We start from the raw sequence: 27870 nt of genomic DNA, 5'->3' as shown, positions 1-27870 counted from the left end.
AGCAAGAAAGCAAGAAATCCATGGTTTTTTAACACAAAATTTAATTAGTTTGTTAACACACAGAACAAAAAATCCATGGTTTTTACAACTAGAAAAGACCAGAAGAAAATATATCCACTGTAAAAGTCTTACTTAACCTAATATTTTTCTATCTAAACCCTAATAAACCCAGATTAATTTATTTATTAATCACCTTTTCTCGTCTCACGTTTTTTCGCATTTAAAAAAAAAAGGAGCATTTCTAATAAGTAATAACATTGGTTGGGTCGAATCGGATCCGGTCCGGGAAGGGTAGACAAGGGTCGGGTCGGGTTAGAACAAGATTGAGGATCCATTTGAGAATTTTGGGGGCTTTATATTATTCGATAAAATCCGGAGATTAGTCTCTAAAAAGCGAGGCTCAAAATGGAGAATCCATCATCATCGGAACCCGAGATCCCCTCCGTCGCTCCTCCCAGTGACGGCGTTCAACGCCAGGATCCCCAAGTTCTCGAGCAGTCGTATGTTTGCTTTCCTTTTCTTTATAGTCGTTTACTTCAAATCTTTTCACTCTTGCTTGCTCCTGCGCTTTGGATTTTTTTTCTCTCCGATCGTTAATGCTGCTAGTTCATATAGTGTTCCTGAGCTCTACTGTGCAATTCTAGTTTTGTTTTCTTGGATATATCTGCGTTTCGAATCGTTGAAAGGCACTTTTCTACGGTTCAGGATCTAGCTTTGCCCCAGTTTTCAAATTTTTTTGCTTACGAGTGAGTTTATATCTGATTTAAAGTTTATTATGCTGCTCGCATGACCTTATATGTTTAGGAGGAGGATAACGCCAGAAGAACACTACTCAGGTTAATTATGTTTTAGTCTTGCATAGACTGCTCGGTCACGAGTTCTGGCCTTTAGCTTCATACATCTCAAATATCTGATGATTAAGTTTTTTGAGGCGTCAAGTGTCAGTACCCTCATCTCTGTGCTGTTACAGATGCATCTTTCTTTTTGCAGTGGAGCTGACCAGAAAGCAGATATTCCTGAGGAAGAAGTAAAGATCACACTAGAAGCAGTAGCATCTACCGGGAACTTCTGGTAATACCACTTTTTTGAATTGCTATGACTAGGCACTTAAACTGGCATCCTATCTTATCCTTACCGTATTGTTCTATAGAGTTCAATGTAATGATGCATGTGTTTCTTTCTGAGTAGTTCTGGGTTTTGGGGTCTCATCTCTGTTATGCTACATTTAGTTGACTGCTATCTTACTTTGTAATGATACTATAGGCAAGACTGGGAGAAACTAAAGGGAACGATGTCGTCTTGGTTGAAGAAGGTATGTACAGGTATACCATCTATGTGCTTAGAATATATATATATATATATATATATATTACCATTCCTCATCCGTCCTGATTATTTCAATATTTAACTATCTATGTGGTGCATTGTAAAAGGTTCTATCGGAATATCCTGAGGCAAAATTGACGGATGAACAACAAAAGGAAGCCCTAGGAGAAACTTTCTCAGAGCTGGTTAGTCGATTGGATGAAGGTCTATACTCTATAGCTTCTCATTTGTTACTTTCATTGCAAAAAAGAATTGTGTAGATAAGAGTTTGAAAGTGTGAGATGAGGCTTGGCTTAATGTCTTTTTCAATCAGTTTTAATCTCATCATTTATAATCTATCTGTTTTCCTTCTCTGTTCAAAATCGTTACTAAGAAATCTATCGCTGAAACTTCAAGAAAGTAACCTGTGTAAATGAAATGAAATGAAACGGCTTGTCATTGTACACTGTGGGAAATAGGCATACGGTAAGAATTGTTTCAGGGGATTTGCAGTTCAGTTGTATAGGTTGTTTTATGTGTGTTCTGACCATTTCCAGTTTTATTCATGTATTTACAACTTTGAGTGTTCTTGTTTACCCATAGACCTTTAATCTTTTCACCGTTTTAAGTATGTCTAATTGGTTTTCTGTTGCTTTTGTCTTGTTTTGCAGCTCTTCTTAGTTTTGATGAAGGCCCTCCATTTACATTGCAGAGGCTCTGTGAGGTAAGTAGATGCATTTGTTGGTCATGATTTACTTCAGTGTCTGAGATGGGGAGATATCATGTTCTCATTACTCCGTCATGATGAATAATAAAAATCACTTGTTGTGTGGTAGTGTAAGAGGGTAAAATCGGTTGACTCTATACCTTCACTCTGCTATATTCCCCATCCTCGTAGATTTCGAAACAAACTTATTTTCTTGAATTTATTATATATCAGGATTTTCCACGTTTTACAGTTTCTTATCATCTTACAAGTTCAGGAGAAATTAATTGCAATAGTAATTCGTAACTCTTGCAAAAGTTGTAATTGTCAAAGCATGCCATTAAAGTGTCTTCTAAAAATCTGCACCTTATTTTGCTTGAGAGGTTATAAGCTTTTGGTTGAGATCATTACCACAAAGCTTTTTGCTTGGTTTTTGTTTAACAGATCCTTTTGGCTGCAAGGACCATCTACCCAAAGCTCTCGAAACTTTCTCTTGCATTAGAAAAAGTAGGGATTTGAATTTCTTACCCTTGTGACTTTATACTTGAAATACACATTTCTTCATTAGTTTTGTGGAATTTTTGCAGAATCTGTTGGTTACTTCTATGTTAGCCATCAGTAAAGACCCACAATCACAAACCACTGAGCATCCAAATGCAGCAACCACAGACACAAATACGGATGCTGCAAACTGGGCACCAAATGGAATTGAAGCAATGGGAGGCGATAAGGATGAGATAATGACAGAGGTAGACGAAGCAGATGTTGATGACGCAATGACTATTGACATGGAAACAATTGATGAACCATCAGAAACAATAACGACCACGGGTGAGAGTGAGACGCCAGGCGAAAACAGTAAGTGTCTGTTTTTGTTGTTACTTCTATTTTTCAAATCATTTCTTGGGCATGTTTTGGTTTATTTACCGTGAGCTATCAACCATCTTCTGTAGCTACTGCACAACAACCATCGGATTCTGCACAACCACCATCGGATTCAATATCTGCAGAGGAGGGAAATTCGCATGATCAGCTTTGAATACTGATCCCGAATGTAATGCTTGTTCTACGAGAAGAAACTTGCTTTCAGTATATTAGTCTTGAGTAGATTCGTGTTTTGGTGGATTTTTTGGTTTATAAGTAGAAAAGCAAAAATAATTCGTACATCAGAGTTTGGGTTATTTTTGAATTAGTGACAAAAGGGCATCATTTTCAACTTACTTATTTGCTAGAGAGGGTGAGCTTAACCCTCTTTTACATTCTCACGGAAATTGTAACGATGTCAGCAAAAGAAAACAAAAATCATGAAAAAATCGAAGGAATACATTACCTACCAAAATTTTGAACAGACAAAAGGGGAAGATTTTTAGATGATACAAATTTTCATCAACAGAATATACATACAATGAAGCTTTCATGGCAGCATGATCCAAATTTAGAAGTAGCTTAACTGAGTCTAATATTTGCCACCGTGAGAAGATAAATTTTCTTTTCTGAACAAAAATCAATGGAGATACTGGTTTCGTGTTTACATTTTTAATGCCAAGAAGAAGACTTTGGCCATGAAGCATAGTATTAACACACTCTGAAAAGAGAAAAGACATATACAAGATCAAGGGTCATGGGACTGAAAGTTATTGAACTGAAGAGGTCACTTTATACCTGGGAGAGTCAAAAGGAGTGGCCAACCGATGTGAATCCAGCGGCTTTAACATCCTTAAGCGTAGATGATAACCAGTCCAAGCCTTCGTAGAGCCCGTCTCCACGAAGAGCACAAGTTCCTTGTATGTGCCATTTCCTGTTCTTCAGATCAAATAATCCTAACCCTTCGCATACTTCTCTCGGTGACATGGCTCCTCTCTAATATCCAGCAGGGGTTAAAAGAAAGTGAGAATTGAGGGAATAATAAGCACACACGAGAGAAACAAACAAAGACGTAAAGAAAAACTCGAATTACCATGTCCTGTTTGTTTGCAAACACCAGAATGATACTGTTTAGCATGAATGGGTCTTTTATGATCTCCTGAGGAAGTGAGAGAGTGGGTTGAGGCACTATCCAGAGAGTAGTTTACAAAAAAAGTCATTTGCAAATTTTTAAGGTGTACCTGAAATTCTTGCTTTGCTTTCCCGATCCTCTCTCGATCTAAGGAATCCACCACGTATATCTGCAATAGCATTACAGAGTAAACTTATACCACGGTCGATAAAGATTGACGAAGATCTCAAGATTTGGTCAAGCAACATATGATACTGCAACATCTAACCAAATGTAAACATCTGCCAACATGGCAACGGAAAACCAGAAAGTTAAAGTATCTGACTGAAAGCAAAAATCTAAAAGAAGTATATATATATATATATATATATATATATACGTACAAGTCCATCGGTATTATTGAAGTAATGCCTCCAAAGAGGTCTCAGTTTCTCTTGGCCACCAACATCCCAAACTGTAAACATCACATTCTTGTACTGAACTTTCTCAACATTGAATCCTGCGTAACACATTGTTCAAATTGTCAGCAAACATAACCCAAGCAGCAACCACCAAAGGGGAAAATGACAGAAGAATGATCAAACAAAAGTATAATGCCACAAGAACCAATAATAATAATAGGACAAGTATCATAAATGCATAACACAAGAGAAATATGGACACATGAGTCCCTGACAAGGCAAAAGTTGGCAGAGTTTAGAGTATCTTAAGCTATCATGAGATTCGATATTGCAAATATCTACAAATTCTGATATTACCTCTAATCTTACAGAAACTCATTACGGCAAAAACAACTGCATAACTCTTGCAATGTCTAAATAGAATGAATCTAAAAGCAAACACCAAAAGATCTATCTAAAGCTCGTGTACAAAACAAGGAATAAATCCCACTAATTAGCCCAATGAGAACAAGAACAATCACACAGCCAATACAATAACAAAGATTCTGAAATGTTTATAAGAAATGGGGACCAAAAAAAAAAGAAAAAGCAGAGAGCTAATTAATACCAATGGTGGGAACAGTTGACAAAACTTCTCCTATATGAAGCTTATAGAGAATAGTTGTTTTGCCAGCAGCGTCCAGCCCCAGCATAACGACCTGACAATGACATCATCATCATCACCATCACAAAATTGAAAAAAGATTTCAAATTCAATCCTGTTTCCATCAATCATGCCACCACAGCTTACAACAATATATATATATATGATTAGTAAATAAATTTGGCATTTTTTTTTTTCTATGAATCACATCAACAAGTAATGATGGGCCTACAAAAATCTCAAGTACACAAAGAAATAAAACGACGCTAGAGACAGCACAATTAAGATCAAGATCAGACATTGGCCGGCGATATATAAGAACACATAGCAGGAGAGATCCATCCTAACAGGGAAATGATCCACGCGTAGATAGAGATCTTGAGAAAAAGATGGGTAGAGATTTAAAGTTACCCTCATTTCTTGATTGCCGAAGAAAGTATCAAACAGCTTACGAAAAGCTTGACCCATCTCTGATCTCCGATACCAAAAACCTCTCTCCCAAATTCTAACTTTTTTTTTTTCTTTCGTTCTTTTATTTTCTAAGAATTCGCAGAGAAATTGAGACACGGTGAAGAAATTTCCCGAGAGAATTTAGGACCAAGTCTCCCCACAACAACAACAACGTTTTCATTCATACATATTCCAAATTGATCTTCGTTTTTTTTTTTTTCCAAATTTAATATTACTTCCGACAAGCTTTCCATTTTATTATTGGAATAATAGTTATAAATATCGAATAATGAATTTTCATAATCTTTATGGGCTTTGCGGCCCAACTCATATTTTGATTTTGATTTTTTTTTATAGCCTATTTGTCATGAGAAAAAACAGCAATATTAGGGCATCTCCATTGGGAGAATACAATTTTGAGTCTCTTACAATTTTGAAGTAATAAATTATGTACTTTTTTAAAATAAAAACTTTTGAAAAATTAATGAAAATGATCCTCCTCCAATGGTAAAGCTTTTATTGAGGTTCTTATTTTTGAATTAAAAATATTTTAAGTAAAACATAATTTAAAACTCCATAATATACTCTCATTGTTCAAAACTCCATAATATACTCTTCCATAGGAGCCTTCACCGATGAGAGAAGTGGAACCAAAATCATTTGTTGCTTCCTTGAGTTCACTAAAAGGAATAGTAGGCACTTCAATAGGTTGCACCTTCACAATATACCCTTTTGTGCACTTTCAGAGGCTTGGTGCCTTGCATCATTTCCTGCACACCAAAACAGAAGCTTTTCAATAAAGAGACCAATCCCACATGATCATAAACAGGGAAACCAAAACAAGGGGACTTGATACTGTAGAGGAAAGTTTTGATTTTTGCTAAATAAGATCCAACTTTTGATATAGAAGGAAGTAAAAAGAAACAGAAATTAACAAGGAAAGTGTTTGGCAGCATCTTCCAGAAACGAAATAGCCCTAGCAGCATCTTCCAGAAACGAAATAGCCATAACCAAACAGTCAACAAGAAGCAAATCAGTGATAAATCTGGTGAAATCGTCACTAATATAGTTCAGATGATGAAATCGAGAACAGAACAATGAGAATCAAAATAATCTGAAAAAAAGGTTATACCTTTCGAAAATCCAGGTAGAGAGACAAATCAGTAAGAGTGAAAATGTGAGATATGGTAATGGAGAAGAAGAGAATTATATGAAACCCAGCGAAGAAGAGAAAAAGAGAACATTGAGATAATAGACATAAACGTAATCGTCCTTGACTCTTGCAGAAATGTTTCAAAAGTAAAGTTTTCCCCAGTGTTGTGTTATCGAGTAGATCACTAGCAACCTATATTAAATAGAAGATATAGCTACCCACGACCAAGCCCATAGAAAGTGATATGGTACCTGATTCTCTCTTCTTCTTCCTCGTTTTTTTGTATCTCAATCAAAGGAGGACCAGAGAGCGTCTCAATCACGTACTGAGTAAACAAAGACTCTTGAATCCTGTCAAAGTAAGTGCTCATATGGAACGAGGAAGCAAGAACTACGACCAACAGTGTCTGCACAAGCCACAACAAAAACCCAACCAACAAACACACAAACATCTTAGTCACAACACGCAGGGACATGGTCTTTGTTGCTTTAGCCATTTTCTCACCAAACAAGAAATACCAAGCGAGTAAAACAAGTTCTAACCATCAGTAATTCTGCACAGCTTTCATCTTCATTCATGGCTAATTTCGTTAATCCTAATTAAAATCATGCCTACGAACACAAATAAAAAGAGATATTGAAGAACCCTAATTTTCGAAAATCCAAAACCCTAATTTATAAATCGGTATAAAACAAGAATTCAAACAAATAGAAACAAGAAATTAACATCAGATGGAGATTGGTTCATCAAATTCTTGAAAAGCAGTGAAGGAAACGCTTTGATTTGGTGGAGAAGACTCTCAACGAATCAACGGTTCCATATGATGTGTTGTTCTGATTGCTTAATCATCACCCCCGACTGAAGATTGTTTAATCAGAAAGAGCAAAGAACGGAGATTGTTTACTCGCAAATATGAGAATTTGTCGAGTGAAGGAAGTAGGAACGGTGTCGCGAAACAGATGGGGAGAAGAAAGAGAAAGAAGGGAAGAAAAGAAAAAACATTGTTTTTATATTAAAAATAAAACCAATCATATTTCTACACGTATCCAATAAGAGTCGGTCTCAAAGCTAAGAGACAACTCTTCTGTTTTTCATGAGTTTTGATTTATTTTTTGTCCCAAAAAAAAAGAAGAGTCCTCGACTAAATCCTCCCGATGGACTTGCTCTTAGTTAGTTAGTGGATTAATGTTGCCAAACAGAAATAATATGTTAGTATAAGGTTTTTTTTTTTTTTTTTTTTTTGACGATCCTTAGTATAAGGTATTACATGATATGTTATGTATATTTAAATTCCGCACATAAATCCTTAATAATTTTGACTCCAATAGTGGGAAAATGTTTTCAGCATAAAACGTTTATGGAAGGGATATAAGCTTATAAAAATGTGAGGGGTAAACATATAGTATTTTTAAAAAAATAATCATTTTATTTTTATTCCTACATATGTTCCATGTTACTACTCTCTTAAATGCATTTTGCCATTTTGGTTCAAATCCTCTCTTTTTTTTTTCTTTTTTTTTTGGTAGGACAATACATCCTCATGTTGGTCACACACTAAAGTACTAAAAAATAAGATCGACAAGACTTGACTATTCCAACGTACGTGTGAGATAATATACTGATACAGATCTGCCTTTATGAGAGAACGCTCATGAACCACTAATTTTACCTACCAAAACAGAAAGCTTTTTGGAAGAATCAATCTAGTTACCAATTTTTATTTTATTTCTTGTTCAGTTGTTCTTGTGGTCCCCATTTTCATGTTCAAAGGTAACATATATATATATATATATATATATATTTCGTTATAATTGTAACATTAATTAACTAGGACAAATCCAGAAGCAGAATGAATGTTTTCTCTCAACAAAGCATATACACAATCAATCCTCTGTCTAGTGTCTACATTCCAAAATGGCCATCTATATATAACGGTCTCTATGCACTGATTGACATTTTTACTAGCCACGACGGTTCGGGATGTGTTGGTAATAAGTAGCAAATGTTTCCTCTTTTTATAAGTAAAGGCTACCATTTAACCCCATCTTCGGGAAGGTGTGGCTGGCCACACTGCTCATAATATTCTTCCTACTATAAAATAAATTCATACAACCGTCACCCCGAAACGTACCAACATTTCATTTCTTAATTTGATACATATTCTATAATAATGTCTTATTTCATATATATATATAAGATTATTTATAAAATGAAACATATCTTCAGTTGAAAAGGAAAAATATAGAAAACAAGGCCATGAATGATAACCATTAAAAAGCGGTTTTTGAGTTGCCTTTTTCAAAAATATATTAAATTCATCAATCAAAACATTTAAAACAAATTTGCGTTTTCCAAAAAAAAACAAAAAAATTCGCGGATTTTGGGACACAATTAACACAAGACCGTGTTTCCATACTAGAAAAGTCTGATATACAGCGGTCCAACAGAAATCTGCAGTGAATAGTTATTTTTTTGATTTTTATTTATTTAAATAAGCTATATATATATATATACATCTTATAAGTCACAACAGTTCTATCCCTCTTTCCCTATTTTCACTCCTCAAATGTGTCACAAATGCAAAACAATCCTTTTAGACAAAAACGACTGTAATAAGAAAACATACATTCTGAAATTAATTTTATGGTAAAAATCAAATAAAACTTTTTTTCTTTTCGTTATAAAATATGATTGTGAACTACAAGAATGAGATGCGTTTTGAAACACTAAGCTGGAGGAAAATAAAGATATCTCCAGAAACTAAAACCCAAAAGAAGGAAATTACACCCAAACAAGGGAAACTTATACAGAAAAACAATCTACAGAACTTGAATGAACCACGAATGAAATAGTCTCAATTAAGCCTAAACAAGAGAACCACGGAGAAGGTAGCACGAATCGCGGAACCTGATAGAGATGAACGCACTAGCTCAAGGAAGACGACTAAACCAACCTTCTAGCAAAACCGGAAGAAACCCAAACAAGTGGGTAAATTGAACCATCCACGATCGTAGCAGAACAAGTTAACCAGACTAACAACCAAATCAAAGAATAAAGGCCACAAAAGTGCTGATACCGGATTGCACGAAAAATCCAACCCGTAAAGTAAGGACCTCTAAATCCAAACATCTAGCCTAAACCAACGATTAGACCGTCCTAAACAAAGAAACACATAAGCGATCAAACAACATAAAAACCAAAGCCAAAGCCAAGTAACTCAACATATCAAATAAAACTTATATAATCGGGTTTTTCTTTGTATTACTGGTCAAAATAATTAATTTGGTAAAGAAAGAGAGAGAGGTACGTATGTAGTCTAATAATACTAATACCAACCACCGGGGGTCACGAGCTTTATACTTGCTCGGTGGCTCATCCTCAACCATTCCCGTGTTCCTCTCTGTTTAATCACTCTCTTTACCCTTTGTCTCCTCTTCAAATACTACTACTTACTAACTTACCAAGTACTCTACCATGGCCAATCCCTCCGAGCCAGCCAGAGACTCTCACGTGTCAGTTCTTGCTTTCCCCTTTGGCACTCACGCCGCTCCTCTCCTCTCCGTCACTCGCCGTCTCGCCTCCGCCTCTCCCTCCACCGTCTTCTCCTTCTTCAGCACCGCTCAATCTAACTCCTCGTTGTTCTCCTCCTCCTCCGATCGTCCGGCGAACATTCAAGTCCACGACATTCCCGACGGTGTTCCGGAAGGATACGTGTTCGCCGGGAAACCACAGGAGGCGATCGAGCTGTTCGTAAAATCGGCGCCGGAGAATTTCAAGAGAGAGATCGCGGCGGCGGAGAAGGAGGCTGGTAAGAAAGTGAATTGCATGCTGACTGATGCGTTTTTCTGGTTCGCGGCTGATATGGCGGCGGAGATGAATGCGTCGTGGGTCGCGTTTTGGACCGCCGGAGCAACCTCTCTCACCGCTCATCTCTACACAGATCTCATCAGAGAAACCATCGGCGTCAAAGGTAAACATATATACAAATACAAAAATATTTGTCCTTAAATCTCATAAATAAATAAATATGCGATTAAAGGAAACTTAGCTAAAAGAGGAAACAGAGGATAGACATTATATGTATTTCTAGTAATAATTCTCGATTAGTGATTAATTTACAGAAGTTGGTGGACGTATGGAGGAGACATTAGGGTTTATTTCAGGAATGGAGAAGATCAGAGTTAAAGACATACCCGAAGGTGTTTCGTTTGGGAATTTAGACTCTGTTTTCTCTAACTTGTTGCACCAAATGGGTCGTGCTTTACCTCGTGCCACTGCGGTTTTCATCAATTCTTTTGAAGAATTGGATCCTACATTTACTGAGAAACTTGGTTCGGAATTCAAACGTTACCTGAACATTGGTCCTCTCGCGTTGTTATCTTCCACACCGCAAAAGGAGGCATTAGTGAACGATCCTCACGGTTGTTTGGCTTGGATGGAGAAGCGACCCCCTGGTTCTGTAGCGTACATTAGCTTTGGTACGGTGATGACACCACCTCCAGGAGAGGTTGCGGCGATAGCAGAAGGATTGGAGTCGAGTAAAGTGCCGTTTGTTTGGTCGCTTAAGAGCATGGTTCATTTACCTAAAGGGTTTTTGGATCGGACGAGAGAGCAAGGGATCGTTGTTCCATGGGCTCAACAAGCGGAACTTCTGAAACTCGAGGCGACGGGTGTGTTTGTGACGCATTGTGGATGGAACTCGGTGTTGGAGAGTGTGTCTGGAGGTGTTCCCATGATTTGTAGGCCCTTCTTTGGTGATCAGAGATTGAACGGGAGAGCGGTGGAGGTTGTGTGGGAGATTGGAATGACGATTACCAATGGACTCTTCACAAAAGATGGGTTTGAGAAGTGTCTGGATCGTGTTTTGGTTCAAGATGATGGTAAGAAGATGAAACGTAATGCTAAGAAGCTTAAAGAAGTAGCACACGAAGCTGTCTCTTCGAAAGGAAGCTCCTCTAGAAATTTCAGAAGATTGTTGGATGCAGTTGTAAACATTTAAATTTATATCGAGTTTGGAAAAATAAACTACAACACTTTCAATTAAGGGTAAGAGTGGAGACCTAGCGCGTTGGACGATTAATGGGAACATGTAAGCGGGACCTTAGAGCATGGGCATTGGTCCCTTAAATATATTAATATTATTTTCAGAGTTTTCTAAGTTTGGTATGAGCATTGGTGTCACTCATAGTTGGTCATTTCGGGTTGACGGGAATGAACAAGAGACCACGACAATCACATTAAGCATTCTTTCTTAAGATCCTCAGCGCCAGAATCTGTGGCCTCTTTAATCTCTCTTTCACATCCCTACACATCAATCAAAAACCACCTGAGTTTTTAAAGCTATCAAACTAAAACCATGGTAGTAACTAAAGTTCTAAAGCTCGATTTCAAAGTTCTCTCGAATCCAAAAAAAAAATCAAAGGATGGGGCTAATCTTTTGAGAAAGCAAATCCGATTTCAGAAATTGGCAAAACAAAAACAGTTTTAAATTTTTCCCAAACAGTTCGTGATTCCATTTGCCTACAAAGAGATGGTTCTTCATCTTCGGAAAAAAGAAAAGTGAACACATGAGGAGGATTAGAGAAACACTTACAGCGATGACATCTCCGTCGCACCAAGGAATCTTATCGCTGCCGGTGAAGAAGGAACCGACGGAGTCAAAGAACTGTCCGACGCTGCTACGTGTAATGGAGGATACAGCAAATTACGTCCCGTTTGGAGGAACGTTTCTTCTATAATCTCTTTATTTCGATTTAACTTTTTAATTTTAATACTGAAGGACGGTGGAAACATACGCTAATGCACTTGCTCTTAGACCATGTGCATTGGACCATTCCATTTGAAAATCGTTCTCATTTTTTTATGAGAAATTCTCATAATAAAAAAAATATTATATTATATGTATATATATTTTTTTTTTGAAGTGATAAACTTATGAAGAAACATCCAATGTACACGCCATTAAGCTATAATAAACTTTTTTTTTTTAAATGGTTTCACTTTCTTCATTGCGGCGTTAACACTAATGATAGATCTAGTGCCCCAAAGTTATGAAATCCCCTTGAAGAGGTTGATTGATTTAAGAGCATGACGATCGGTCAGGTCATTTTTTTTGTGAGTGTCAAAAGAATAAAATTTATAAAAATAAAAAGAATATTCCTAAATTCTAACAGTGCCAAAAGTTTCACATTAAATATGAAAATAAGTGATTATTTTTAAAGTTTATTAGAAAAAGAAAAAATTAACAATATAAACGACAAGATATTTGAAGACTAGGGAACTTTATAGTTTATACCTTTAGTATGCCTTAGAACTTGAAGATTTATATTCGGATTCATACATTCATATAATTGAAATACATTATTAAATAAAATAATATGAATTTTAAAATATTTTCATTTTAAAAAAAAAAGTTTAACTTGATAGAGTAAGATAAATATTAACCATATTAAAAAAGACTAAAATATTTTTCAGTTGATTTAAAAATAAACATTTAAAATATTTTTCTTGATGGCTTTTTATTTAATTCTTCAATTAGATTAAAAATAAAACAAAATTTAAAAGCTTTCAAGTCATATGATCAAATTTTGGGTTTTTTTTAATATTAAAGTGAATGTGTTTAATTATTATATTAACAGCTCTCAACCTATTCCCTTCTTTCTCGATCGGTTTAGTTTAGTGGGCTCCGTCTGGACCTAATTTGTTTTTTTTTTTTTTTTTTTTTTTTTTGTATCTGGTTAATGTTCCTTTAATAAATATGAGATGAAAAATAGTGCACCGACGATGTTATTTTAATTTAACATTTTTAAATATTGATGAAGAATATGTGAATGGCTGAAACTCTCTGAATGATGGTCCACTCCAGTACATTCTTTTTTTTTTTTTTCACCTACTCCAGTACATTCTTTTATTTGGGTTTTGCAACGTGAAATACAGATCAACCACAAATTCTACCTACCAAAACAATAAATATAATTATTCTACAACTAATATTTTATATATAATTAATTTTATTTTTTGATAAAACATTATATCATATTGTCATTATAAATAAATGTTTCAAAAACAAATTAGTAATAATTGTTAAATGTAAAATATATATTAATATATACAATTGAATCATTTTATAAAAATGACACACATTAATAATTTCAAAATTTTAATAACTAATTAAACTAAACAATTAAAATTGTATATCTAATTTACCATATTAATTTACCATTGATCATTAAATTTCACATCTCATATTTGTTTGATTCTAATATTGAGAAATAAATAAAGCATCACATAATCCATATAAAACTTTTATTCTCGTATATATTATGAGAAAAATTTTAAAACGAAAAAAATTTACATCCAATATGAAGATAATCATTTTTTTTACATGAAAACCCTATCTATTAAACTATAAAAATTGAAAATTTGCGAGGAAGACCCATTCTGAAACCGTCTGGCTTACATAGTTACATGGAAAAAACATAATCTATGCTCTTGCATAGATCACAAGTCTATAAACATATATTATCTCCATGTGAAATATATCTAACACTAAAATATAAAAAGAGTCACGTGGAATATACCAATTTTTCGTGGTAGTACAAAAAATTATTATATAAAAAGAACAAAATAAAGAAAAAAATATTCAACGAGTAGGAAAATTTATAATTATTACGCATTGAAATTTGAGTAATTATATTCAGTGTCATCTATTTCTTTAGTTGAAATGCATAATTAAATATAACTAATATTATGACAGGTGCATACGCACGGTAATATATATTGTAATTATAAAAGATGAAAAATAAGATATTATTGAAGCTTCAGAAAGCTTACAGATAATAATCAATGCTAGTTTAGATGTATCGAAGTTATATATGAACAGAAAACAAATCAAATATATATATAGATCAAATTAATAAAAATAGTTTGTTTAGAAACCTCATTAGTTTATTTTTTAAAAATAATATCTGGTTTTCAGAACAAACAAAAATTAAGAACATTACTGAAAAATCACAAATAATAACAGAATATACTAACTGGATTTTCTCTTAAATTTAAAAGAGTAATGCATTTAATTACATATCACCTACATATGTAAATCGAAACAAAAATATTTGGTTGCCAAACTATAAAAGCTTAAGGAAGTTGTTGCTAACCTTTTCTTCCAGGACATGTGTAGTTCTCTATTCTTTTTTGTGTAGAAGGATTTCTCGAGCACTTGTTGCTCCTTATTCTTTCCTAAATGCATTTAGGATTATATTTTTAACTATTAAATTTAATAATAAAAAGGTTTCATGGCATTTTTAACCTGTACACACCAAAGAAGAGACTGTTAGTCACGATTCACCAAAAGTGTGAGATTTAATATAAATATTGAGAAATGAATTTGAAGATAAACATAATCTGTCAGTACTTTTCACCTTCATGCTTGAAAGAAAGAAATTATGATAGGATGCTCTTTTAACAGATAAGAAATTTGTAGAAAACTATAAACTGCATATATGATTTAAGAAAAGAAAAGAAAAAAGCGTAAGAGCAAGAAATGAAGAGCAAACAGTTCATCGTCATTTATATTAATAGAGAGAGATATTAAACAGTTTCAAAAATATAGGAATCGTGGTGTGAAAATTTTGGGATTTTTTAGCATTTTGTTTTTTTCACTAGAAGGTAATTTTAAACCACCCACGTTTCATTTTAAAAAACAACAAATGGAAAAAAATATAAAACCTAAAATATTTGCTTTTCTTTATTTCTTCCATTTAATTTTATTATTTTTTTAATTTTAATTAAATTGCCATGTGTCAGATTTTTATCTGCCAAGTGACTTGTGCTTTATAAGATAAAGGATAAGATGATTATTAAGTGACGTGGGTGGTTTAAAATTAAGGCATTTTTATCTGCCAAGACAGCTCAATGTGAAGTCACATGGAATGAAGTGACGTGGTGAACATTGGTGTCTTATTGAGAAGATCCAAGAAGTGAGAGCTCAACCAATCATGTTTTAAGCTCATAACAACAAGTCATTTATAAGCAGCTGGGTAAACCTCAAAGTGCATCAGAGCAAAAGAAGGGAATCGTGGAGTAATGCAACATAACAGAAATATGCTTAGCAGCTGAGTAAACTTGAGGTACAACAGAGTATAAAATAGAGCATACAACAGGTAGCAGTTGTGTGATGCAACAGAGCAGAAACAAGTAGTAGAAAGAGAGAATAAATGCACAGCTACAAAGCCTACAATCGAATCTTCCGCTTCGATTGACTTAGTGTACATGTTTGGACGTTGTTGGAGACGAAGAAGCTTAGCCTTATATCACCTTTTTCTTTTTCTTGTGAAGAAAGAAAAATGATTTAATTTTTTAGGCCGTTATGAAGCAAATCAATGAGAAGATCCATTTCATGTTTCTTGAGAGAGAAGCCAACCTCCACACCACCATTTCCATCTCTGCTCTCTGCCATGGAAATCGCTTCGCTTTGATCAATCGACACAACCACCACTTTCTCCGGTCTGCCCCACCCGAAATCCAACCCGTATACTCCAAACCGGGTCGAACCTGAAACGGAGAGAAGTAGTGCTCCTGGTGGAATAGTCGCAAATGCTTCCAAAAGCTCTGGAGTCTTCCATGCTACACTCTCGTCCAATGCCTCAACCGAATCACTAACTAATGTCGCAGCAGCCAAAAACCCTTCTTCACTCATAAACGTCTCTGCCTTTATGGGCGTTTTAAAACAAGCAGAAATGCAATTGCCAAAATAAGTCGATGGAACCGGTGGATCCATGAGGCTTCGACAATCCACCGCAAATCCGTACCCGACTAGTCTCTCCTGATCACCGCCTTTGGCTTTGATTAAAGCCGTCCATGCGTACGAGAAAACTACCACAAATGTCGATAAGCGAAGCTCCTTCGTTGCTAAGGAGGAAACAGATGATTCTCTCTTGAGTCGCTCTCTAAGCTTCTCAACATCTTCTCTAGTGAGACTGAGAGTGTATCGAGTCACGTCAGTACCGACCTCCCCCGACGGCAGAAGCTTTAAGCTTTTGGGATTTTCGGGTTCTTTACCGCCGCTGAACATTTTGGCTAATGAGTGCCAAACGTTTAAGACCTCTGTATCCAAATCCCTTGGACTTTTTATGACGGCACGATCGTAAAATGGGGTTAGATCCTGTGGTAGGGAAGTGTGTGCGGCTTCTTCTTCTTTGCATTTGCGAGCCCAGGATTTGAGAAACATGGTTGTCGTTTTTCCATCCAAAACTGCATGGTGTACGTTTACGCCAATGCAAAACCCTTGGTTTGGAAATAACGTGACTTGAAACGACACGGCGGAGGCTGACTCGTCGGAGACACTTAACTCGGGGACTAACGGGTATAATTCAATGGAGAAGAACGGTAAGTTGCCGGATAAACTAGAGAAATCAGCTGTTGACTCGGCGACGGTGAATGAGACGGCGTCATTTGGAGAGAAGATGATGCTCGGTTTGGGGTCTAGTTGTTCCCAAACGAGTTTGCCAGCCAGTGGGAGATAGTGGGAGAGGGATGAGGAGAGAGAGGCTTTGAGCTTGGGGACGATGACTGACTCGAAGACATTGCGAGTTGCGTCGGTGAGTCTATAGAAGATGACTCGTTTAACCGTGTGGAGTTTGTACCATTGAAGGTCGAAGAAGGTGAGTGGGAGAGTGAGGGACTCAGACGAGTCAAAGTTCGAAGGGGTGACTCGTGCTACCTCGATGATATTAAGTGATGAAGCCATTTCTTTGCTCACTATTGTGTGTTATGTTATGAGTTCTCTCATGTGATCATCATATTCGTATTATATATACAGCTGAAAAATTCAAATTTAATTAAAAAATATTAAAAAAATTATATAGCATATGAGACGTGTAATTTCATTGTGGATCGTACAATTTCATGGACTGTAATCCTACACTGAAACGATAATAACATCGGATAGGGAGTCTTTTTTTTTTTTTTATGTCGGCACATTAAAAGCTTTTCTTGCACATTAGAAGTTTGATATAAAGTAGTTCTAAGTGCAATTCACCCCATTAAATACTATTGTGAAAACGAGATGACAAGATTTAGATGAATAAAGGAATAACATGGCTTCATTAATTTGATATGGGGTTATTATCTTTTCAGTATAAGAAGAGGTTGGTCATTTGAATCCAATAATAGATCGATACTAGGCCAGTTTAATATGCACTTCCTTGTAAACAACGCATATTGAAGTTGAGGCGGGAGCTTGTCAAGATGATGAAGACATATTGAAGTTAGGCTCGATCGATCTCTAGTTTGTCTCCATATTGAAGTTAGCGTTATTGGTTATTTTTAGCAATGCTGGCTAGCTTTTCTCCGGCAACAATGTCTCCTATGCACCATTGGCTGGCTTTGATTTCGTCTATCTCGACTTCATCAGCAAGGTTGTAAGATCTTTCTTCTAATCATGCTTGGAAACTTGTTGATTTGAAGATCAAGGAAGTTTTAGTGTTGACTGGAACTCTTCCAAGTCAGAAAAGTTGCTGGTTGTTCACAGTTCAACATCTGATGGTCTTTTTTTAAATATTTGTATATACAAGATCTCTCAACCTATTTCTTTCTTCTCAATCGGTTTATTTTAAGGAATATGCACAAACTAACAAGAATAAAGAAACTAACCATGAATAAATAGTGTTGATCAGAATTGTACAACTTCATTACCCTAAAACCTTTGTCTTTCTCCTTTTCTCTTTTTTTTTTTGTTTCTATCTCTTCTCCTATTTTCCTTGTTGCATCTACCGACAAACTCTGACAAATTTGGTCTTGTCAATCTCTTCGTCTCTTAATAAATCTAGGCTGCCATGAGCTTTCCATATTGATGGGTTCTCTCTCCCTCAAATTGCAAACGATTGTTTTTTTTCGCCGGATTTCAATCTTTTTAGAATCTCCGTCTTCATGTTTTGTTTTCATAATGCTTGTCATTTTTTTTGTAACACACTATTTTTTCAAATTACAAGTGATAGCAGAAGATTTCTCTCTTTAGTAAGCTGCTTTTTTTATTCCATGTAATTTCTTCTAAAATATGTTTTTAATGTTAAAAACACGTTTATTTCCAACACTTTAATAGTATACATGATATTATTTATAAATAATATGTTTTATTCATAAATAACAATAAGTTGCTGTATCTTTATCTTTTGTTTGAAAATAATTTTAATTTTCTCTTTATTAAAAAAAAAACATTAGTTACCTAGGTTTTCTGATTAATTCGTTACCATCTCTTATTAAATTCTTTTTGAATTAGTAGCATCACTTTTGTTTTATTGAGGTTGTTTTAGAGTTTATTTGTGTTTTTTTTTTTGTATTTGTTCGTTTAATAAATATGAGATGAAAAAAAGAAGCACCGACAATGTTAATGATGCCGGCCTTCTCCGCCATATACATTGTTTGAGAAGTTATTGATGAAAGATATGTGAATGTCTTAATGATGCGGACCTTCTCCGTCGCGTCCGACTGATGGACATAATATGATTATTAATAAGATGGTCCAGTAATAACGTTTGGGGTTTGCAACCTCAAATACAGATGAACCACAAATTTTACCTACCAAAACAATAAATGGTATTATGGTATTATTCTATTACTAATATTTTGAAAGTGCATTATAAAATTAATTTTAAACCTTATTAAAATAACATCAAATTATCACTATAAATAAACATTTCAAAAACAAATTAGTAATAGTTTTTTAGTGTCTCATTTAAGATAAATTGGATTGACAATATTTCACAGTTACATCACAAAAATAATTATAAATTTCAAGAAGCACGAAACTTGATTTATAAAAGGTTACAATTTAAATTTTTTACTTGGAATAATCTAGTTCTTTAGTTGAACCAAAATTTTTTATCGAATATAAATAGTAAGAAATATTTTAAATATTAAAGAGATTAAAGAGTTTAAACATAATGTTATTTTAAATCATTTTTAATAGTATTAATCTCTATACTATTAAAAGAAAAGTACATATGAGTTAATGACATCAAATTATCACTAGAAATAAACATTTAAAAAAACATAATGTTGCTGAAACGTTCCGACCGCTACTTCTCAGTGGGCCTCATATCCAATTCCAGTCCATAGACCTACCGTTTTTAATGGGTCTCACGTCCCCTCACTAGATCCGTGAGCCCATCAATATCCGATGGCCAGTTTGCTATGTCCAAAAGGCTTTAAAAACTTGTTACCGTCCCTACAAATCACCACATAATATTTTCTTGTGTTTTGTCCTCAATCGCACAGTTCCGACAATCACTTCCTGGAACGTCACCCATCCTGGGACTAATCCAGCTCAAGCACGCTTAACTCTGAAGTTCTCTCGGGAACATAGGTGACATAAGTGGCCAAATCAATTCTTTTAAATCTCTTTGCATGTCCCTGAAACCGAAGTGTCATAGTTGTAAATCAGGAAAAATTGACTCGAAATTCTTAAATGGGATCATCTAAATATTCAGAATAGGATTTGAAAAGTATATATTAAACATAAGTGTCTAATAAAAAATGTTAAGCATATAATGTATCATTAACTGCCGAATTGAATTTTCTGTAAACATTGGTTGATATCTTCAAAACCATTTTCTATTATTGTATTCTAGTTAATAACTAAATATAGTACTGTTGAAATATAACATTTGCCAATTAATAGTATAGATATATGTTTTTTCAAATTTCAAATTTGTTATGCATATAATTAATAAGAATATATATAGATTAAAGGATGATAGAAAAATTATAATTTTAAATCTTAACAAATTATATGGTATAGTTTAGATTAATATCTTTTTTTTTGGGGTCAAAGTTTAGATTAATATCTTAGTTTGAAATTTAACAATTAAATTTTCGTTCATAAATGATGAGAGAGAAAAATGAGTTTAATTTTCACAAAGTAATAATTATTTGAGTTTTTTTTTAATAATTTACGATTTATATGTACAGTAGAACCTCTATAAATTAAAAAATGACATAATTTGATAAAATAATAAGATAATATTTTTTTTGAAAATCTTATGTAAAAATATGGTCACATCAATATCATAAATTAATAATGATATAAACTAATATATATATGTACATATTTAAAAAAATTTAGTAAAATATGAATATAGTATTATTTGCTTATTCTTGAGTTTGCATTTTTGATGGTGTTGTCTTTTCAAATCGCATCAGAATATTGTGGGGAGAGACTATACTAATAATAATAAAAATTATTATTGAAGCTCATCTTTAATATTTTTTATTATTTTAAAAAAATGTTCAAAACTATGAAAACAAAAAAAATATATTCATAAATTAATAAAATATTAATTTATTGGTATATTGATAATTATAAATTAAAATCTCTATAAAATAATAAAGTTTCATGGTCCCAACCTTATTAATTTATAGAGGTTTTACTATATAGATTTTGGGAATAATATTTTTCCCTAATGAGAAATTAGGAAATTGTTTTCAAGACCATTCACATTTGATGCAAATATTTACATTAACATGTTCAAGAATATATGAGTATTGATGCTTGAATAGTATAGATAGACATATTGGTCTTTAAAACAGATTATATAATTATACTTATATTGGTTTTTTTAATAATAATATTTTCTGACACATAATATAATTACCTTTAAAAAAGAAAACTTTTTTTTTGAATGAATGTAAAAATATATTGAAAAAAAACTAAACTTAAAGACAAAACAAAAATTTATTTTTAAAAACAAAACAAAAAATTAAAAAAGAGAACTTAACCAAACTTAAAGACAAAACAAAAAATTATTCGGCATTATGTCATGAAATTTTAAAAACCGGAATACTATAAACAAAAAGTGTAATTTAACTAAACTAAATTTTTAAGAAAGAGTATATAAATAATAACACCACTCACTTTTTACATATAAATTTACAATTTAGGAAAATATTAGTACGTGTAATTTGTAAACGAGTCAAAACCAAGTGTTTGGTTAAAGGGAGGGAGAGTGAGTAACAACAACCATTCATATCCCTATTTAACGACTTCGATCATGGGAATTGGGAATTGTCTAGCACTCTCTTTACTTTTTAGTGTTTGCTAACAAACAAAACACCATGGCCAACTCCCACGTGGCAGTTCTCACTTTCCCATTCGGCAGTCACGGTCAGGCTATCCTCGCCGTCACCCGCCGTCTTGCCACGGCAGCTCCATCCACCGTCTTCTCCTTCTTCAACACTGCACAATCCAACTTGTCGTTATTCTCCAGCCATCGTCCGGCGAACATTCGAATCCATGACGTGTCCGACGGTGTTCCTGAGGGACACATGCTCTCCGGGAATCCACTGGAGGCGGTTGAGCTGTTTCTCGAAGCAGCGCCGGAGATTTTTCGGAGAGAAATCGCGGTGGCGGAGAATGAGGTTGGAAGGAAAGTGACATGCATGCTTACGGACGCGTTCATCTGGTTCGCTGCTGATATGGCGGCGGAGATGAAAGTGTCGTGGGTTGCTTTCTGGACTTCAGGACAAAACTCGCTCACCGCTCATCTCTACACAGATCTCATCAGAAAAACCATCGGTGTCAAAGGTGATTTTAATTGTTTTTTTGTTCATTAAACATGCTAGTAAAGGTTACAAGAATCACATGTCACCCATAAAAGGTTATTCAAATTTTAAACAAACGTAATAACAAGATTCCTAAGGAAAAAATATATATATATACATGTTAATAATTAATGCTTTGATACCTGTCTAATTTACAGAAATAGATGGACGTATGGAGGAGACATTAGGGTTTATTTCAGGAATGGAGAAGATTAGAGTCAAAGACATACCAGAAGGAGTTGTGGTTGGGAATTTAGACTCTGTTTTCTCAAACATGCTGCAGCAAATGGGGCTTGCTTTGCCTCGTGCCACAGCGGTTTACATGAACTCTTTTGAAGATCTAGATCCTACATTGACTGATAACCTCAGATCGAAATTCAAACGTTACCTGAGCATCGGTCCTCTCGCGTTGTTATTTTCTACACCGGAGAGAGAGACACCAGTGCACGATCCTCACGGTTGCTTGGCTTGGATCGAGAAGCGGCCCACTGCTTCCGTAGCGTACATTGCCTTCGGTAGAGTCATGACACCGCCTCCTGGAGAGCTTGTGGCGATAGCACAAGGATTGGCACTTTAAAGTGCCTTTTGTTTGGTCGCTCCAAGAGAAGAACATGGCTCATTTACCAAAAGGGTTTTTAGATCGGACAAAAGAGCAAGGGATGGTGGTTCCATGGGCACCACAGGTGGAGCTGCTAAACCACGAAGCAATGGGTGTCTTTGTGTCGCATGGTGGGTGGAACTCAGTGTTGGAGAGTGCGTCCGCAGGTGTACCGATGATTTGCAGACCGATCTTCGGGGATCATGCACTCAATGCAAGATCCGTGGAGGTTGTGTGGGAGATTGGAATGACGATTACTAATGGAGTTTTCACAAAAGATGGATTTGAAGAGTGTTTGGATCGTGTATTGGTTCAAGATGATGGCAAGAAGATGAAGGGTAATGCTAAGAAGCTTAAAGAACTAGCAACAGAAGCTGTCTCTACGAAAGGAAGCTCCTTTGATAACTTCAGAGGATTGTTGGACGAAATTGTGAAAGTTTAATTCAATTAGAGTTTGAATAAATAAAGGGTTAAACCACATCCACTACTAGCTAGTTTGACTAGTTGTTATCTTGCTATGAGGGCGGGAATATCGATATGTAATATCGATATATTTTCTAAATTTTATATGCGTAATATGGTTTTATAAATGTAGAAAATTGAAGCATGTTCGAACTTAAAGTTTAATTCTTATGATAGAATCTTAGAAATATAAGATACTAGATGAGGATCCGCCGGGTTTAAAGTTTTATAAATGAAATTAAATTTATTAAAATTTATTGTATGTTATATATAAATTTTATTTTGTTATAATACACTAATTTATATCCATTTACGAATTTTTTATGTATGTTACTATTAAAAATTACAAATTTTTTTATGTATGTTACTATTAAAAGTATATTATTATACCTAAATGTACTCTTGAATGTTACAAAAATATTCTTTATCACCATCTAAAAACTGTCTATATAAATACATTAAGCCAAGTATATTACTTTCACTTCTGCATAGTTTCTTAATTACTAAAATTATTGGCTCAAAAAACATATTACATAATATACAATTCAATGATGTATCATCACAATAATGTATGACCACCATGGAGAAAACATCGGCTCCGCCTTCATCCCCTTATGGAGAGAACCTTGCGTCCAACCTCCTCCACCATGGAGAGAACTTTGGCTCCGCCTTTCTCCCTTGGAGAGATAACCTTGCGTCCAATCTCCTCCACCTTCCTTCCTTGCGGAGATAACTTTGTGTCCAACCTTCTCTACCATAGGGAGAACCTCGGCTCTGCCCTCCTCCTATGTGGAGAAAATATGTTCACGTCTTTTTGCTATCTCAAAATGGCTTGTTCCGACAACTAATTAAAGTAAAAACAATTTTCTAACTTCACAAAAAAAATCTTTTGATAGTAACTAATGTTAAATTTCCCAATGTATTGGTGACAATAACTATGCCAAAGTGAAAGTAAAATAGTTGGCTTAATGTGTTTATAGAGAACATAATATACTCATCAATGATGTATCATCACAATAATGTATGACCGCCATGGAAACCAAACTCTGCTTTACGTAAATTTGCCAGAGTAAAAACCTCGGCTCCGCCCTCATCCCTTATGGAGAGAACCTTGCGTCCAACTTCCTCCATTATGGAGAGAACCTTGGCTCCGTCTTCCTCCCTTGGAGAAATAAACTTGCGTCCAACCTCCTCCACCTTCCTCTGTTGGGTAGATAACCTTGTGTCCAACCTTCTCCACCATAGAGAGAACCTCGGCTCTGCCCTCATCCTGTGTGGAGAGAAAATGTTCACGTCTTTTTGCTATCTCAAAATAGCTTGCTCCGACGACCGATAAACGTCAAAACCTTTTTCAATCGTCATAAAATCTTTTGATAGTAACTAATGCTAAATTTCTCAATGTATTTGTGGAAGTTTCTTTCACACACCATGATGTAGCCTCTGTCTCTGTAACGCTTCAACTGCCACATTGTTTAGTGAGTCCATGTCTACTCTCAGTCAATGGGCCCACCTTTTCAAGTGGACCCTACATTTATTTCCGACTTGTGGACCAACCCATATTCGATGGCCGGTTTGTTACGTCTGGAAGTCTTTAAAAACTTGATTACCGACCTTACAAATCAACAAATGATATTTTCTTGTGTTTTGTCCTCACTCGCACAATTTCGACAATCACTTCCAGAAAGATCACCCATCATGAAGTTCTCTCAAGACCCTTGACTGAAAAAATAAGTGCATTTTGGTGACGTATGTGGCTAAATCAATTCTTTTAAACATTTCCGCAAACCAGGGTGTCAGAGTCTTTGAGCTCCTATGAATCTATCAACAACGATTTATTTTTTTCCAATCTATCTATCTATGTTTGTTGTACACTTGTGTTTGATTAGCCTATTTTATCAATTCATTAGGTTGATGAGCTTCTATTCGTTATCTCCCTTTGGGATTGAATGAATAATGGTAATAATTATGTTTGCAAAAAAAATGAAGTGTTTATGACCACCCAATCAAGGTTGAGAAATTGAAAGAAAATTCATTTGGCATAATTAAATAAACAATAGAAAATTATAAGCACGTTAATATATGAATCCCAAATCATTCAAAGATTAAAATATAAATTAAAATAATCTAAAAATACTACAATAAATTTTAAAATACAGTATTAAAAAAAGAAGACTCATATATTAATTTTTTTTTTGGTCAACATATTAATCTTATCTATTCCCAACTGAAAAGGTAGAAAGTAGTAGAAAATTTTGGCTTAAGAAAAAAAAAAAATTTACCTTCCCATTAAAATATATTCCCAATTAAACAAAGTTGAAAGCAATGTTTTTGAATAAATTATTTAAATATGAGGCGATTGATGTAGTATTTTTACTTCAATTAAATTATCAATCCATAATCTGCATTAATCAACTCCTTAAGAATACGCAAAGTTACTTAATCTATTCTTAACAAGAATTGGTTTTGTTGTAACAATCTTAACTAGCAAACAAATTAAAGAAAAGAAACAGAACACAACTAACAACAAACTTTAAATCAAGATTAAACAAGTGAACCTTGAGCAAGGTAATTGACTTGGGAGATAGCTAACCAATCTTAGATGTCCAGACAACAATCAAGAACAATCCTATGGCTAAGAACACTAATGCAAATCAATCCATTTCCATGGTAGAGATTCCTATGCTAATCAAGTGATAATCAACTTTTTCCAAAGGCAATCACAGAGCTAGCATGCATTAAGAACAAGTCTTAATACCACTAAGCACCCTAATCATCAATTTTCATTGGCTAGGAGTGCAAAGCCCTTGAATAGCTTGGTTCAGGAATTTCATCAAACACCTTCTGGGCAATGGAAATCTTAATGTCTAGATTCAAGCTTGATCAAGGCTTTCTAGCATTATTAACACTAAACAAGATAGGAAACACATAAATAAGGCTCTAGACATCAAAGATCAATCATCTATCTCCCTAATCTACCTAGCCCAAAGTTCTAATGATCTACTCACTCATCATCAAGATCACACAAATGAAAGAGTTTGATCTTTGTGAAATCATAATAAAAGATTATAGATTAAAAGATTTGAAAGAGAAATTGCTATAAAAAACTTAAAAGTACTCAATCATTCAACAAACCAAGAGTAAACAAGCTTAAAAACTCTCAATGGCTGCTAAACAATAGATAAGATAAGAGATCAGTCTCCCCTTAATAGGATTAGAGTATTTATAGGAAAACAGAAAAGGATCCGGGTCAACCCAAAACGAACTGGGTCAAACCCGGATTAAAACTAAAACAAGTGTGGATTTAGGTGAACCGGGTAAGCTTGGACCGATTGAGATGGCCGATTTGGATGGCCGGGCACACTTTGGCCGATGGTGGTGGCCGCTGGCGTAAACAGTATTTTCTCTTCTTGAGCTCCATCGGCCATGGCTCGGCAGATTGATGAAGTCGCGTGGCTCCAGCGGTCATGGCTTGGCCGATTGAGCTTGGTCGATGGTGTAAACGATGTTTTCTCTTCTTGAGCTCCATCGGCCATGGCTTGGCCGATTGAAGCGGTCGCGTGTCTCCAGCGGTCATAGCTTGGCCGATTGAGCTTGGCCGATGCTGTAAACGATTATGCACGTTCACTCTTCACTCGGTCACCGTTTGGCCGCGTCTCTTGGCCGATGGAGATGGACGAGCACACTTTGGCCGATGGTGGTTTCCTGATTCCTTCACACTTCTCCAATTCCACTCCTCTTTGCTTCTTTGCACCAAAACAAGTCCAAATGCTCCAAATGTAGTGAGATTACTCCAAGAACCTGAGAAATGAGACACTAGATGCATATGCTCCTAACACAACCTAGAATGACAAGATTATGCAACAAAACTATGCAAAAACATGACTTAAATTCCAACAAAAACACAAGATATCAGCGATCTTTGATTATATAGAAGTGACTACAAAATTTAGAATTAATAATTAAAAGTATATTTTCCTTAATCCTTTTTTCTATTTTTAATAATTAATCACTAAAGTTTAAAATAAGTAAATAATATTATAATTTTGAATTTTATGAAATAAATCTATATATAATCTCCTTATAATTGTTTTAAAAAACTTTGTTTTTTTCTAAATTCTGAAATTTTTTATAATTATATTTTTAAAAACAAAATATTTTTTTTTGTTGTAATCAAGTCCTTCCTATTAAATATTTACACATGTCAAAATCTCATATTGATAACTTGACACATGTCAAAATTTTGTTAATGACTAACTTTCAAAATCCAACTTTATATAATAAGATAGTCACTTTTTCAGTTGTCTTGTTATATATTTTATCTTTAGGTATTATGTAAAAAACCATAAACTCTTATTAAGTATGAAAATATAAGATATGTTTGCATACAAAAAAAAAAGAAAAAGATATCATGTTCGTTTTCCTAATTTCGTTCATGCCTATAACTCACTTAAATTTAAGAAACCTTAACGATGATTTGCATGCATGGAGAACATGTAATAAGATCAACTTGAATATATTTAGTATCTGAATTTTTCAGTTTAACCCAGGAAAAAAAACAA

General features: G+C 34.6%; 5 protein-coding genes, 1 long non-coding RNA gene and 1 pseudogene across 12 annotated transcripts; 3 read left to right on the top strand and 4 right to left on the bottom strand.

The window, feature by feature from the left end:
• The first annotated feature begins 325 nt into the window (after nt 1-325).
• Nucleotides 326-3231, top strand: LOC109124600 (uncharacterized). 3 transcript variants are annotated; one of them, XM_087481406.1, is made up of 9 exons: nt 326-500; nt 805-836; nt 991-1071; nt 1264-1312; nt 1434-1530; nt 1977-2029; nt 2456-2518; nt 2599-2869; nt 2965-3231. In XM_087481406.1, exons 4-9 carry the CDS (start codon nt 1292-1294, stop codon nt 3048-3050), a joined length of 591 nt encoding a protein of 196 aa, XP_087337532.1. In that variant the 5' UTR covers nt 326-500; nt 805-836; nt 991-1071; nt 1264-1291; the 3' UTR covers nt 3051-3231. The 3 variants fall into 3 exon arrangements, 2 of the variants coding, with proteins under 2 accessions (XP_087337532.1, XP_010453887.1); XR_015578040.1 differs by lacking the exon at nt 805-836 and having other exon boundaries at nt 331-500; nt 1434-1511; XM_010455585.3 differs by lacking the exon at nt 805-836 and having other exon boundaries at nt 331-500.
• A 143-nt stretch (nt 3232-3374) lies between these two features.
• Nucleotides 3375-5753, bottom strand: LOC104735742 (uncharacterized). The gene is made up of 7 exons (XM_010455584.2): nt 5463-5753; nt 5016-5106; nt 4391-4506; nt 4117-4176; nt 3969-4034; nt 3674-3871; nt 3375-3596 (listed from the first exon to the last, which is right to left on the bottom strand). Exons 1-6 carry the CDS (start codon nt 5517-5519, stop codon nt 3683-3685), a joined length of 579 nt encoding a protein of 192 aa, XP_010453886.1. The 5' UTR covers nt 5520-5753; the 3' UTR covers nt 3375-3596; nt 3674-3682.
• Nucleotides 5754-5833: 80 nt separating this feature from the next.
• LOC147929253 (uncharacterized) lies at nt 5834-7663 on the bottom strand. Of its 3 annotated transcripts, none has more exons than XR_015578037.1 (4): nt 7381-7657; nt 7197-7265; nt 6906-7060; nt 5834-6271 (listed from the first exon to the last, which is right to left on the bottom strand). It is a non-coding gene; the product is annotated as an uncharacterized LOC147929253 (long non-coding RNA). The 3 variants fall into 3 exon arrangements; XR_015578038.1 differs by having other exon boundaries at nt 7159-7265; nt 7381-7630; XR_015578039.1 differs by lacking the exon at nt 7197-7265 and having other exon boundaries at nt 7381-7663.
• Nucleotides 7664-9315: 1652 nt separating this feature from the next.
• Nucleotides 9316-11812, top strand: LOC104735739 (flavonol 3-O-glucosyltransferase). 2 transcript variants are annotated; one of them, XM_010455583.3, is made up of 2 exons: nt 9316-10624; nt 10776-11812. In XM_010455583.3, the coding sequence occupies exons 1-2, from the start codon at nt 10129-10131 to the stop codon at nt 11651-11653; spliced, it is 1374 nt and encodes a 457-aa protein (XP_010453885.1). In that variant the 5' UTR covers nt 9316-10128; the 3' UTR covers nt 11654-11812. The 2 variants fall into 2 exon arrangements, with proteins under 2 accessions (XP_010453885.1, XP_087337529.1); XM_087481403.1 differs by having other exon boundaries at nt 9921-10624; nt 10762-11812.
• On the bottom strand, nt 11635-15220 carry LOC147929252 (mitochondrial fission 1 protein A-like). Its single transcript, XM_087481404.1, has 4 exons — nt 15075-15220; nt 14811-14962; nt 12248-12329; nt 11635-11958 (listed from the first exon to the last, which is right to left on the bottom strand). The coding sequence occupies exons 2-4, from the start codon at nt 14900-14902 to the stop codon at nt 11887-11889; spliced, it is 246 nt and encodes an 81-aa protein (XP_087337530.1). The 5' UTR covers nt 14903-14962; nt 15075-15220; the 3' UTR covers nt 11635-11886.
• A 516-nt stretch (nt 15221-15736) lies between these two features.
• Nucleotides 15737-17802, bottom strand: LOC104774344 (phenolic glucoside malonyltransferase 1). Its single transcript, XM_010498973.2, has one exon. It carries the CDS (start codon nt 17399-17401, stop codon nt 16004-16006), a length of 1398 nt encoding a protein of 465 aa, XP_010497275.2. The 5' UTR covers nt 17402-17802; the 3' UTR covers nt 15737-16003.
• A 3913-nt stretch (nt 17803-21715) lies between these two features.
• LOC104735737 (UDP-glycosyltransferase 78D4-like) lies at nt 21716-23470 on the top strand (annotated as a pseudogene). The gene is made up of 2 exons (XR_015577563.1): nt 21716-22234; nt 22410-23470. The product of XR_015577563.1 is annotated as a UDP-glycosyltransferase 78D4-like (transcript).
• The last annotated feature ends 4400 nt before the right edge of the window (nt 23471-27870 follow it).

Source organism: Camelina sativa, chromosome 13, assembly GCF_030686135.1.
Source record: "Camelina sativa cultivar CO46 ecotype springtype chromosome 13, ASM3068613v1".
Taxonomy (NCBI): domain Eukaryota; kingdom Viridiplantae; phylum Streptophyta; class Magnoliopsida; order Brassicales; family Brassicaceae; genus Camelina; species Camelina sativa.
This window is presented reverse-complemented; position numbering and strand designations above follow the sequence as displayed.